Genomic DNA, 14421 nt, shown 5'->3' on the forward strand with positions numbered 1-14421 from the left:
CGTGGATTGACTGAAGAAGCTGGGATTGTTCTCCTTGGAACAGAGACGGTTGCGAGGAGATTTGATAGAGGTATTCAAAATCATGAGGGGTCCAGAAGAAGAGATAGAGAGAAGCAATTCCCATTGGCGGAAGAGTCAAGAAACAGAGGGCATAGATTTAAGGTGATTGGCAAAAGAACCAAAGGCAACATGAGTAAAAAACAATTTTACACGGGGAGTGGTTAAGGTCTGGAATGAACTGCCCAACGGGGTGCTGGAGGCATATTCAATCGTGGCTTTCATAATTTAATTGGACAAATACTTGAAGGGAGCAAAAAATAGCAGGGATACGAGGAAGGGGCTGGATGTGGGACTCGCTGGATTGCCCTTGCCGAGATCCGGTACAGACTCAACGCATCGAATGACCTCCTCCTGTGTTGTATGAATCTATGAAATCGTATCCAAAGGCGTGCGCTGTCGCAAATCGACAATCAGGTGTGCTATGGCCTTGGACTACCTGTCCAGGGTAAAGAGGGACCTGCTGTTCTTGCAGGAGTACGGGATCCCGCAGCTCAATAAAAACCAGCAAATGTGACACATATGGACGCAGGGGCAGTGGATCTAGTGGGGATGCAACGATTGTCGTTCCTCAGGCCTGGGGATTCTGTTGCAAGGAGGCCAATTCACCATCACCAAGGTTAAGGAGGTGGTGGGGGTGTGGGGGGCAGGGTGGGGGTGTGTGGTGGAGCCATCTGCTTGTAACAGAAGTTCAGTACAAGAAAGCCCCGCTCTGGCTGATCAATGTGAATGCCCTGACCGTGAGGAGCAAGCTGAGGGAGGCCTTCCGGCATCTCCCGACGCTGCTGGCGACCTCCAGTCCGATCGTTCTCGCCGGAGACTTAAACTGCATCATCGATGCGGATGGACGTTCCAGCAGTGACGACGGAATACTGGCCGCCACTCCTGATGGAGGTGGTGAAAGACGCAAAGCTTTGCGATGTCTTCAGCAACCCTGCAGACGGAGCGCCGCAGAGATTCAATTGGTCCAGGCCAGACGGGACCATCCGTAGCAGGATCGATCTCCTTTTTTGGGGTACGGTTGCATAGTGGTTATGTTATTGGGCGAGTAATTCAGTGGCCTGGAATAATTATCCGGAGTCATGAGTTCAAATCCCACCTCGGCAGCTGGGGAATTTAAATTCAATTAATTAAATAAAATCTGGATTTAAATTACCAGTGTCAGTAATGGTGGCCATGAAACTACCAGATTGTCGGAAAAAAAACTTCTGGTTCACTAATGTCCCTGAGGGAAGGAAACCTGCCGTCCTTACCCGGTCTGGCCTATATGTGACTCCAGACCCACAGCAATGTGGTTGATCCTTAATTGCCCTCTGAAATGGCCTACCAAGCCACTCAGTTGTAAAATCTCGCTAGAAAAAAAGTCATAATAAGAACAAAACTGGACGGATCACCCGGCATCGGACCACTCGGCACCGGACACGACAAAGGCAAACCAAGCCCAGTCGAACCTGCAAAGTCCTCCTCATTAACATCTGGGGACTTTGCGAAAACTGGGACAGCCGTCCCACAGACTGGCCAAGCAACAGCCTAAAACAGCCATACTCTCAGAATCATACCTTTCAGCCAGCGTCCCAGACTCTTCTATTACCATCCCTGAGTATGTCCCGTCCCACTTGTGGGACAGACGGACCAGAGGTGGCGGTATAGTGATAAACAGCAAGGAGGGAGTGGACCTGGAAGTCCTCAACATTGATTCTGGACCCCCTGAAAACTCATGGCATCAGGTCAAACATGGGCAAGGTAACCTACTGCTGATTACCACCTACCACCCTCCCTGAACTGATGAATCAGTCTTTCTCCATGTTGAACACTACTTGGAGGAAGCACTGATGGTAGCAAGGGCACAGTGATGGTCTTCAATGACAATCACTAAGCGTGTCTCGGTAGCACCGCAAATGACCCAGCTGGCCGAGTCCTGATGGATATAGCTGCCAGACTGGGCCTGCCACAGTTGTTGAGCGAACCAACATGAGGGAACAACTTTCTTGACCTCGTCCGAAACCACCTCGTCGCAAATGCATCTGTCCATGAGAGTATTGGTAGGAGTGACCACCGCACAGTTCTCGTGGAGACGAAGTCCCATCTTCGCACTGAGGACACAATACAACGTTTTGTATGGCACTACCATCGTGCTAAATGGGACAGAATCAGAACAGATCTAGCAGCTCAAAACTGGGCAGCCACGATGTACTGTGTGCCACCATCAGACGCAGAATTGAATTCCAGCACAATCTGTAACCTCATGGCTCGGCATGTTCCTCACTCTACCATTAGCAACAAGTCAGGGGATCAAACCTGGTTCAATGAGGAGTGTAGAAGAGCATGTCAGGGGCAGCACCAGGCGGAACTAAAACTGAGGTGCCAACTTGGTGAAGCTGCAACTAAGGACGACATGCATGTTCATCAGCGGAAGCAACATGCGATAGACGGAGCGAAGCGATTCCACAACCAAAGGATCAGATCAAAGCTCGGCAGTCCTGACACATCCAGTCGTGAATGGTGGTGGACAATTAAACAACGAACGGAAAGAGGAGGCTCTGGAAACATTCCCATCCTCAATGATGGCAGAGTCCAGCACGTGAGTGCAAAAGACAAGGCTGAAGTGTTTGCAACCATCTTCAGCCACAAGTGCCGAGTGGATGATCCATCTCGGCCTCCTCCATCTATCCCCACCATCAGAGAAGCCGGTCTTCAGCCAATTCGATTCACTCCACGTGATATCAAGAAACGGTTGAGTGCACTGGATACAGCAAAGGCTATGGGCCCCGACAACATTCCGGCTGTCGTGCTGAAGACTTAGGCTCCAGAACTAGCGCTGCCTCTACCCAAGCTGTTCCAATACAGCTCCAATACTGGCATCTACCGACAATGTGGAAAATTGCCCAGGTATGTCCTGTCCACATAAAGCAGGAGAAATCCAATCCGATAATTTTCCACCCCAACAGTCTACTCTCAGTCATCAGCAAAGGAATGGAAGTTGTCGTCGACAATGCTATCAAGCGGCACTTACTCACCAATAACCTGCTAACCGATGCTCAGTTTGGGTTCCGCCAGGATCACTCGGCTCCAGACCTCACAACAGCCTTGGTCCAAACATGGACAAAAGAGCTGAATTCCAGAGGTGAGCTGAAAGTGACTGCACTTGACACGAAGGCAGCATTTGAACGAGTGTGGCACCAAGGAGTCCGAGTAAAATTGAAGTTAATGGGAAACATGGGGAAATCTCCCCAGTGGCTGGAGTCCTACCTAGCACAAATGAATATATTCGTGGTTGTTGGAGACAAATCATCTCAGCCCCAGGACATTGCGGCAGGAGTTCGTCAGGGCAATGTCCGAGGCCCAACCAACTTCAGCTGCTGCATCAATGACCTTCCCTCCATCATAAGGTCAGAAATGGGAATGTTTGCTGATGATTGCACAGTGCTCAGTTCTATTCGCAACCCCTCAGATAAGGGAGCAGTCCGAGTTCGCATGCAGCAAGACCTGGACAACATCCAGGTTTGAGCAGATAACTGGCAAGTAACATTCACCGCAGCCCAGTGTCAGGCAATGACTATCTCCAACAAGAGAGAGTCTAACCACCTCCCCTTGAGATTTAACTTCATTACTATCACCGAATCCCCCACCATCAACATCCATGGGTTCACCATTGACCAGAAGCTTAACTGGACCAGCCATATAAATACTGTGGCTACAAGAGCAGGTCAGAGGCTGGGTATTCTGCGGCGAGTCACTCATCTCCTGACTCCCAGAAGCCTTTCCCCCCATCGACAAGGCAAAAGTCAGGTGTGCGTTGGAATACTCTCCACTTGCTTGGATGAGTGCAGCTCCAACAACATTCAAGAAGCTCGACACCATCCCGGACAAAGCAGCCCACTTGATTGGCAACACATCCACCACCCTAAACATTCACTCCCTTCACCACCGGCGCACAGTGGCTGCAGTGTGTCCCATCCACAGGATGCACTGCAGCAACTCGCCAAGGCTTCTTCGACAGTACCTCCCAAACCCGCGACCTCTCCCACCTAGAACGACAAAAGCAGCAGACACATGGGAACAGCACCACCGGCACCGTCCCCTCCAAGTCACACACTATCCCGACTTCGAAACATATCGCCGTTCCTTCATCGTCGCTGGGTCAAAATCCTGGAACTCCCTTCCGAACAGCCCTGTGGGAGAACCTTCACCTACGGACTGCAGCTGTTCAAGAAGGCGGCTCACCACCAACTTCTCGAGGTCACTAGTATTAGGCAATAAATGCTGGCCTCGCCAGCGACGCCCACATCCCATGAACGAAAAAAAAAATCTCTTTTTTGTGTCCCCAATGCTCAAGGTCAGATCCACCGACGTCCAGCCGATGTTCTTCTCTGACCACTGCCTCCGACTGGCCGACTGTCAATCGCAGCAGGACCAGAGTGCGGGCAGGGGATATGGATGCTGATCAACAGACTGTTGATTCCTGAGAACATCGAGGAACTAAAGAGGGATGACACAGTTTGGAGGACCATGAAACCCCTCTTCAACTCCACGGTGGACTGGTGGAAAGCAATCAAGACCAACATCATAAGTTTCGTCATCCTCAAAGGTGTTCAGAAGGCGAGATGGAGACAGAGAGAAGTGTCACAGGTCCAGAAAAGCATGCAGGATCTGGTCCATCTGCATTCGATTGGCCTCGATGAAAAGGAGGAATTCAGAGAGGCGATGGGCCAACAAGCCTCGCTCTTCACCTTTGAGGCCTCAAAGTTTATCTTCTGGTCCAGAGTCGGCTCCATAGAGCAGGATGAGAAATGCTACTTCCAGAAACTGCACAGAGAGACCTCTGTAATCAGCAGCCTGAAGAAGGAAGTCGTCCCAGGCCGACATACTGAGGGCCAGCAAATCCTTTTATTCTGGGCTGTACGACGTGAAACCCACAGACAGCACCGCCTCCCAGTCCTCCCTGTCCTCCACCCTGGAAGTGTTAGAGGACAGTGAGTAGGAGAGCATGGATCAGCCATTGACCTTGGACGAGCTGACAAAGGCCGTCCGGTCCTTTGAGAAGACTAGAACTACCGGAAGCGATGGCTTACCGTTCGAGTTGTACTCTCCGCTGTGGGACTGGATAGGCCCAGACATGATGGAACTGTACGGGAGTGTTGCTTCTTGCAGGCAGAATGCCAGAGTCCATGACGAAAGGCATCATCACCCTCAACTACAATTGGAAGGGGAATGGCGAGGAAATCAGAAATTGGTGACATATTTCCTTGCTAAATGTCGGCTACAAGATTCTTTCTTCGGCCATCATCAACAGGCTCAAGTGTGGTTTGGAGCGGGTGTTCCACCCGGATCAGTTCTGTACTATACCCGGCAGGAAGATCTCTGATAGACTTGCGCTGTTCAGGGATATGGTCACCTACGAGCAGGACAGAGGATGAACAGCTGCCTCATCAGCCTTGACCAGGAGGCCTTTGACAGTATATCCCACACGGACATGATGGATGTGCTCTCCAAAATGGGTTTTGGGGGGCAATCTGCGATTGGACCCAGCTGCTCTACGCGGACATCCTTACTACAGTCCGAATCAACAGGTGAGAGTCGGGGAGCTTTCCGATCAGATCAGGAGTCAGGCAGGGGCTGTCCTCTCTCCACGATCTTGTTCGTTTGTTATGTCGAGCCATTTGTCGCGTTCATCAGGAGGGACGCAGGTATCAGGGGGTGACGATCTCAGGCAGCGGAGGCTCTCTGGTGCAGGCCTCCCTGTACATGAATGATGTCACCATCTTCTGCTCTGAACAGCAGTCGGTCCACTCACTGATGGGCATCTGCGACTGATTCGAGTTATCCTCAGGGGGCCAGAGTGAACTGAAGTAAAAGCGAAGCCTTGTTCTTTGTCAATTGGGAGGCCCGAACCTTCGTCCGCTTCAACGTCAGGTCCAACTACCTGAAGGTGCGAGAGATCTGGTTTGTGGGGGCCCTGGCCTGCATGAAGAACTGGGAGGAGCCGATCTCCAAGGCCAAACAGAAGCTGGGTATGTGGAGGGGGTGCGATCCCTCTCCATAACCATCAGGAGCCTCCTCATAAGGTGTGATGTACTCGCGGTGTTGCTCTACGTGGCCAGGGTTTAGTTCATTCCCCACAACTCTGCCATCACAGTCACCCAAGCTATCTCCTACTATATCTGGAGGTCCAAGGTAGAATGCGTTCGCAGAGCCACCGTATACAAGCCCCCAGAAAAACGGGGGAAGAGCGTCCCCAATGCTGCACTGATCCTGATGGTCACCTTTGTGTGTGGCTGCCTAAGGTTGTGTGGAGAGCCTCATTATGCAAACACCAAGTGTCACTACGTGCTGCGTTTCTACCTGTCCAACGTTACCAAAGAAGGCCGATGGACATCTGCCAGGAAATGCTGGGTGCATTGGGCAGCCTGCCAGCGACTGGTACACAATGGCTCAGAACATGAAGCAGTCCAGCTCTAAATTATCTCAAGGCTCCGCGCAGAGCATGGCGACCATTCTGTCCAACATCGATGCAGTGGTCAGCTCCATGAACACGACAGTGCTTCTCACCCTGATGGAAGTTCTATTGACAGATCTGACAGACTCCATGTGAGCTCACACTGACGCTATGAAGACCAGACAGTTTCAATCCTGTCTCTGGGCGCTTGTGTTGACACGGACTTCCAAAGCATCGCAGCAGTCCTGCATTCTGTTCTCGCTCAGAGCTGAGACGCAAACCCTGTTCAGTTGTCTTCGTTCCATGGAAGAGGTACCTGTTGTCCCCTCTCAGGATGACTGCACTGCCACCATCCCCTCCACCAGTTCACTTGTTAGTGCCACACAGCCATTAGGGCCAGACTGCCCCAGCCCACGCCGAGATGCTGCAGTCTGTAGACGAGCCCTCATGACCCACAGCTGCTCGTAGTTGCCAACTACGGTCATCTAAAGACTTCTCAGTGGAATCTCAGCAATTTCTTATCAGCTGTAGGAACTGGGGAACATGCCGTCGGAGCAAAGGAATCACTAAACGAGCACTGCAGACAGGTAATACGGGCATGCACAAGGTCGATTCTTAATTATTGCAGTTAACTATAAGATACAGATGAATTTGAGTTGTTAGATTATTTTTTTTGTTCTGGATTTGGCGTTACTGTTTACATGTACAGTGATGTGAGGGCCAAATCCATGAGGATGGACTGAAGAAAGACAATTGGATGGTGCTACTAAGGCTGGTGGTAATCGGTGGCAGATGCAATTTAATGGGGAGAATATGAGGTGATGCAGTTGGTGAAGAGGAACAAAGAACAAGCGGAGGCAATCAAATGAAATTCTAGGGTGTTGTGTGACAGAGAGACCCAGGGACTGAAGACATTGGGGGTGAAGTCAATGAAAATGAAAATTTGGGCACTATGAGACAGACCCCCAATTCGCTACCGCCCATTTCACTTTTTCGGCAGGAGACCAATTTCACCCCTTAATTCCTTGAAAGTTCCAGGGCAGGTGGACAAAGTCACAAAAAGAACAATGGCCCTGCGGTAGGTCTTACTAGAGGAGGGAGCGACCGAAAAAGAAGGAAGTCGAGTGGGGGAGTGGGGGGATCATGTGAGGATTGGAGGCCGTGGTCAAGGAGGCAATCAGTGGCCAGCAGCTGCCCATGATTTTAACGTGGAGCCAGGAGGAGCAGGAGTGCAACTGCCAGCTCCATATTCCGGAATGTCTTCACTGGTGGCGGCTCCCAACATTCCCGTTAAGAAGCCGTGGTTAGGCTGCATGTGGACATGTTTTCCTGAATGCAGCTGGCTAAATTAAGGGAAACACAATTTGGTAAAGCGCATCAAACATATTTTAGGCTCCTTATTTGCATATCCAAATGTTTGTTTCAGGCTGGCGTCCTGTCGTCTCTTTTGATGTGTTTTCCAATATGGAAGATTACACATTTCTGTCTCAGAATGTGCGCGCACGCCGCCCGCCAACCTGCAAATGGCCTCGCAATTGGGTAGCCACCAATTTGGGGTACGGGGGGCAAAGGCACAATTTACGACCCCTGTCCCTGAATACTGAGGATCTCCACATATTTCACTCCTCATTTCAAAGTGATTGTCAACAGACCCACGCGGTGGTGAGGATTCGATGTTCGGGACCCTGCCAGCTTCTCAGTTGTCAGAAATCAAGGTTAGGAATCGGGCTGCATGCCTGGGTCTTGTAACGGGACTTCGGTTACGAGGTCAGGATGGGGGCCTTTTGGGTTTGTGGTACTGGGGCCTGCATCAGTAGTCCGTATTGGGACTAGGGTAGGGGAAAGGGCACAGGGTCGGAATCGAAATCTGTGTCAGGGGTGCGTGGCCTGGGACGGATGTGGGAAGTCAAGGCCTGGTTCAGGGATCGGGAATTGAGGCTTGGTTCGAGGACCAGGCTGAGGGTCTCGTTGGGGTCAGGGTCTTGATCAAAGAACATGGGGACCACGGTCATGGGGATCACGGAGGTTGATGTTGGGGGCCGGAGATCATGCGGGTCGGGTCGAGAGTTCGCATCAGCGATTGTGGGGTGTGGAGGGGAGGGGTGGGTGGTTAGGAGATGCAATCAGGTCATTCAGTGTGGGGTCCTGCAATAGTTATTGCTTTTTAGAGGCTATCTCAAGGACTGGTTTCCTGGAGTGTAGACGGGGCTGGCATTCGCTGCCTCAGGTCAAACCAATCTTACAGAAGGGAGCCTCAAACAGCTCTATGGCCCGTTATTTGCAAATGCAGGATTTCTAATTGGGTTCACAAAGAAAGATATGTAAATTGCTGAGTGTTTGCAATTAGCTGCACAAAAGGGTTTTTAGAGTGTTCCAATAACCTGCCCAGTAAAAAAAAAATAACACTTCTTTAATGTTACGTTTGTCTGCAGAACAAATAACCAAAATTCTTGAATTTAACGTCGCGGAGTTTAATGCATTATTGGTGCAAAGACGTAAAATGGGTAAACAGTTTGTATCAGAGACACTCTTACAGATATAACTATCCGATATAATTGTTTTAGAACTCACCGCTAATCACCCAAACGTCGGCTGCCATATCCTTTCTCCGTGGTTCACCATACAGATTGCACCGGTAATATCCGCCGTCTCTCATTGTCGCCGTGAACCAAAGAGAGTAATTCCCCGTCTTAAAACCATCCGACTCAGCCAGTTTCACATCTGGATACTGCGGGGAGCTGCACTGAGGGTTCTTTTTATCAACTGTGCAAAGTCTCATCCCAGTTTTTCCCCGGGCACGTGAAAATATCCACTGAACCTTTGTAATCTGATCGGGAGATGGGTCGGAACAAGGCAGCAAAACTGGCCTGGACCCGTTGGTAATAACCAGTCTGGGACTATTTCCAATCTCATGGCAATGTTCATCCTGAGCGGTACCTGCACAGGAAGCAAAGTGTGAGATTAAACGGGACTGTACACGTCTGGATGAAGATCCGCCTTTACCCACAAACTTCCTTCCTGAGTAACCGAGTACATCCCTCTCCCTGGCCACTGTCTGAGGCTGAACCAAACCGTTGACAATCTCGGCATCATGTTTGAATCTGAGCTGAGCTCCCGACCCCATATCCTCCCCATCGCCAAGGCCGCCTATATCCACCTCAATAACATCGCCCATCTCCGCCCCTCCCTCAGCTCATCTGCCGAAACCCTCATCCATGCTTTTTTTTACCTCTAGACTCAACTGTTCCAATGCTCTCCTGGCCGGCCTCTAACTTTCAAAATATTTAAACCTACTTCAGCCTATGTTATAGTAGAGGCGCTCAGCTCATTGATGTGACATTACTCTGTCCAATAGTTTAACGGAGTCGTTAATGCGTTAAAAACAAATGAAAAAGACACCAAACTTCAGTTAAGTGACTTGATGGATTAACGCCAAACAAACACGGTAAAAGTTTCTGAGTGGGCACAGAGTGAGCAACTTGAGAAGTTGGAAAGTGTGGGAGTTTTAAGGGTTAATCGCTTTTGTAAGGGTTAATCTCTTTTAAAATCTAGTAGTAATTGCTATTAGCTTTTAAGTAAGATCAACTGATCAAGTTACATTTTAAACTTTAAATTTTTAAGTTTTTGTCAGGCTTAAGTGGAGACAAACAATAAAGCTCTCCAAATGGAGGGCTGCTGTAATTCGTTAATTAGTTAGCTAGTTTAAACTGTGTTCATGTAACAGTAGCAGAGCGGTGCTGACTCATCTGAGTCACACACAGTATAATACAGGGGCCTGTGAGTGCAGCGAGCACACAGTGATAAACATGAGAGTTTGGTAAGTGTAGGATTTCGATGAAGATTGGTCAGAATGTAAAAAACAGCAAATGATGACGAAAAGAATAATAAGGAGGGAGAAATTCGAGTACGAGAGAAAGCTCAATCGAAATATAAAAACAGATAGTCAGAGTTTCTACGGGTAATTAAAAAGGAAACGGGTTAATAAATTGAGCGTTGGTCCTCTAGAGAGTGAGTCTGTGGAATTAATCATGGAGAGCATGGAAATCGCGGATGAATTGAACAGATATTTTGCATCCGTCTTCACTGTAGATGATACAAATAACATGCCAGAAATATGGTGAATCAAGTGGTGAAAGGGAGGGAGGAACTTAGATTTACATTTACAATCACTAGGAAGTTTTGAAAAATTATTAGAACTAAAAGCTGACAAGTCCTCAGGTCCTGATGGACTTCATCACTGGATCATAAAATAAGTGGCTGCAGAGAAAATAGATGCACTGGGATTAATTTTCCAAAATTCCTAGATTCTGAAAGGGTCCCATCAGATTGGAAAATAGCGAATGTAACTCCTCTATTCAAGAAAGCAGGTCGACAGAAAGCAGGATACTACAGGCCAGTTAGCTTAACATCTGTCATGGTGAAAATGCTAGAAACTATTATAAAGGATGTTATGGCAGGGCTCTCAGAAAATCTAAATGCGATCAGGCAGCGTCAACACGGCTTTGTGAAAGGAAAATCGTGTTTGTCTAATTTATTAGAGTTCTTTGAGGAAACGTGGATGAAGGGGATCCTGTGGGTGTGGTGTACTTGGATTTCCAGAAGGCTTTTGACAAGGTGCCACATCAAAGGCTACTACACAAAATAAGAGCTCATAGTGTAGGGGGTAACAGATTAGCATGGATAAAGGATTGGTTAGCTAACAGGAAACAGAGTGTAGGCATAAATGGGTCATTTTCAGGTTGGCAAGATGTAACGAGTGGAGTGCCACAGAGATTAGGGATTGGGCCTCAACTGTTTACAATCTAAATCAATGGCTTGGATGAAGGCACTGAATGTCCTGTTGCTAAATTTGCTAATGGCGCAAAGGTAGGTAGGAAAATAAGTTGTGAAGAGGACATAGGGAGTCCGCAAAGATATATGGATAGGTTAAATGAGTGGGCAAAAATGTGACAGATGGAGAATAATGTGGACAATATGAACTTGTCCACTTTGGCAGGAGGAATTGAAAAGCAGTACATTATTTAAATAGAGAGAGATTGCAGAATTCTGAGGTACAGATGGATGTGGGTGACCTAACATGAATCACAAAAAGTTAGTATGCATGTACCGGAAGTGTTTAAGAAGGCAAATGGAATGTTGTCATTTATTGCATGGGGAATGGAATATAAATGTAGAGATGTTTTGCTACAGTTGTACAGGGCATTGGTGAGACCACATCTTGAATTCTGTGTGCAGTTTTGGTCTTCAAATTTAAGAAAGGACATAGTTGCTTTGGAGTCGGTCCAGAGAAGGTTCACTCTGGGATGAGGGGATTATCTTATGAGGAAAGGTTGAGGGGATTATCTTATGAGGAAAGGTTGGACAAGTTGGGTCTCTATACACCGGAGTTTAGAAGAATGCAAGGTGATCCTATTGAAACATGTAAGACCCTGAGGGGATTAGAAGGGGTCGATGCTGAGAGGATTTTTCCCCTTGTGGGCCCGACTAAAACTGGGGGCTACAGTTAAAAATAAGGTTTCTTCCATTTAAGACAGAGATTACGACAAGTTTTTTTTTCTGAAAGCGTCGTCAGTCTGTGGAACTCCCTTCCCCTGAGAGCGGTGGAGGCAGGGTCATTGAATATTTTAAGGCTGAGTTCGATAGATTCCTGATTAACAGGGGAGTCAAAGGTTATTGTTTGTAGATGGAAAAGTAGGGTGAGGTCATTATCAGATCAGCCATGATCTTATCAAATGGTAGAGCAGGCTCGAGGGGACGAATGGCCCCCTCCTGCTCCTAATTTGTATGTTCGTATATTCTACGTTAAACTTGAAACAATAATTTGCAGCTTTCAAATTTCCTTGTGCAGCCCCATTCGAGGCGGTACCTCACATATGGCCTTTTATTGTTGCTATAATATATTTGGACCAATGCGAGGTCTCGTCGGTGAAGCGCTGTCATTTTAGTTGAAGAATCCAAATTCCAGGGGCAAATTTCAGCTTGTTTGTGCCGCCGCCTCCCCCACACTCCAGCATTGAGTGGATCTCAGTATCTCATTATCTGGTTCATCTCCTTAGACGTTGGACATTGAATCATCCGCGACACTGTGTGTTGCTATCAGATACTGACAGCTGTGTCCTGTGTGGTCAGAAAAAGCGGAACTTGGAGACTGACAGTTTCTTGGTGTCTCTTCTCCAGCCTGGATCAAATCGATGTAAATAGGGAAATACTTTCAAACGTAAAGTGTGATGTGTTTGGATCATACTGGGATGGAAAGGACTGTATGTTTTAGTAAAACGGTCACGGTGTCAATTTAACAACAGAGGTCGGAACAAATAATTGATGGCCGCGCTGTTAGTGAAAGCATTAACACGTCTTAGGAAATTCGCCTCTCCCCTATTTTACCACGATGGTATCGTACAATTAATGTTTTTTGTGTCATCCCATAGCGCGGTGCCACCTCACATGACAATGGCGGGTCTCGGCTCCGACCAGGAAGCACGAAGATTAGCTGAAAACATAACTTCCTGAAATCCACCTTGGCGCCATCTTTTGCCTTTTCACTGAATATTACAGAGCCTCCCCACTCAGATCACATTGCAAAATGTGCTGCCTTGTCCAACGTAAAGTTTCCCTAGGCGGAAATAAATCTGCCTTTAGATTAAGTTACTGCTTCTTCATTGATGGTAAAGTTAGCGAATAAGGACACCGAGTGACTGCGAGATCGTGCAAATACTTTGCCTCTCGCTTTCATGAAGGGCTGGTTCTGCACAGCTCGAGAGTCTGATCAAGGAAGTCACATTTGCACTCATCTGTCAGTTTAAAGGAGCATCGAGAGTAATTTTATAAATCGCATTCCGTGATCGCGAACAGAGTATGTACACACGCCACTTTGAGCCTTTTTGACACCGTAACATGAATGAATATACGTCCATCGGAACATCAACTTAGGAGGCCATTCAGCCCCTCGAGCCAGTTCCGCCATTCACTGAGATCATGGCTGATCTGCACCCTAACTCCATTGACCCGTCTTGGGAACCTATCCTTCAATACCCTTGGCTACAATAAATATATCGATGTCAGTTTTAAAATTATTACTTGAGCTCGCATCTACTGCTATTTGGGGGAGAAAGTTCCACACTTCTACCACCTTTGTGTGAAGAAATGTTTGCTAATTTCTTTCTTAACGGGCCTGGCTCTGATTTTAAGGATATTTTGCCTTGCCTTGGACTCCCGCACTAGCAGAAAACGTGTCCCTCTCTCTATCCGATCATTCACCTCTTCAAAAGTCTGAAAACCTCAATCAAATCACCTCTATATTCCAGGGAATACAAGCCTAGTTTATGTAATCTCATGTTAGAATTTAACCCTTGGAGCCCTGGTTATATTCTGGTGATGCAGCGCTGCACTGCTGCAAATGCCAATGTATCCTTTCTAAGGTGCGGTGTGCAGAACTGTACACGGTACTCCAGATGTGGTGAATAGGGACAGATGCATGCACAGAACTGGGAGAGGACGAGACGATGACTCTCACTGCATAAATGAAAAAAACGCTAGTTTGATTTTAAAGCGTACCTGAATTTAGAAGTCCGAGTCGAAGGGAGACGCCGAGAATCAGACATTTCATACCTGCTGGTAAAGAGTGCAAACTAAGTATGGGGAAATGACCGAGCATGTCTCTTCGCAAAAGTAGATTAAGTTCTCGTTTCCGTTTCTTGGAACTGTATGAGGCTCCATCACATGATTATTGGTAAGCATTTCCTCAGTCACGAAACGGAATCCAAAGATAGTTCTTTCGACATCAGGGTGAAATTCGATTTCCGCGAAGGCCGCCAGTTATTGCGCCGTCCAAAATTCAGTTTCAATGAAGTCAATGACGCAACAATCACCTCACACCCTCAGCAGCACCACCATTGCCACGACCCCAACAACTTCTTGGGAGTCATCAG

The 14421-nt window shown here is 47.9% G+C and overlaps 1 protein-coding gene across 2 annotated transcripts in view; it reads right to left on the minus strand.

The window, feature by feature from the left end:
* The window catches only part of LOC137304951 (uncharacterized), a 30863-nt gene extending 16735 nt beyond the window's left edge, over positions 1 to 14128 (minus strand). For both annotated transcript variants that reach the window (XM_067973732.1, XM_067973731.1), the window contains exons 1-2: positions 14048 to 14128; positions 9065 to 9430 (exon numbers count right to left, since the gene is read on the minus strand). In XM_067973732.1, the coding sequence (XP_067829833.1) occupies positions 9065 to 9430; positions 14048 to 14099 (418 nt within the window). In that variant the 5' untranslated portion in view covers positions 14100 to 14128. The remainder of the gene's footprint in view (positions 1 to 9064; positions 9431 to 14047) is intronic.
* Between the last annotated feature and the right edge of the window lie 293 nt (positions 14129 to 14421).

This window comes from Heptranchias perlo, chromosome 39, assembly GCF_035084215.1.
Source record: "Heptranchias perlo isolate sHepPer1 chromosome 39, sHepPer1.hap1, whole genome shotgun sequence".
Classification (NCBI taxonomy): domain Eukaryota; kingdom Metazoa; phylum Chordata; class Chondrichthyes; order Hexanchiformes; family Hexanchidae; genus Heptranchias; species Heptranchias perlo.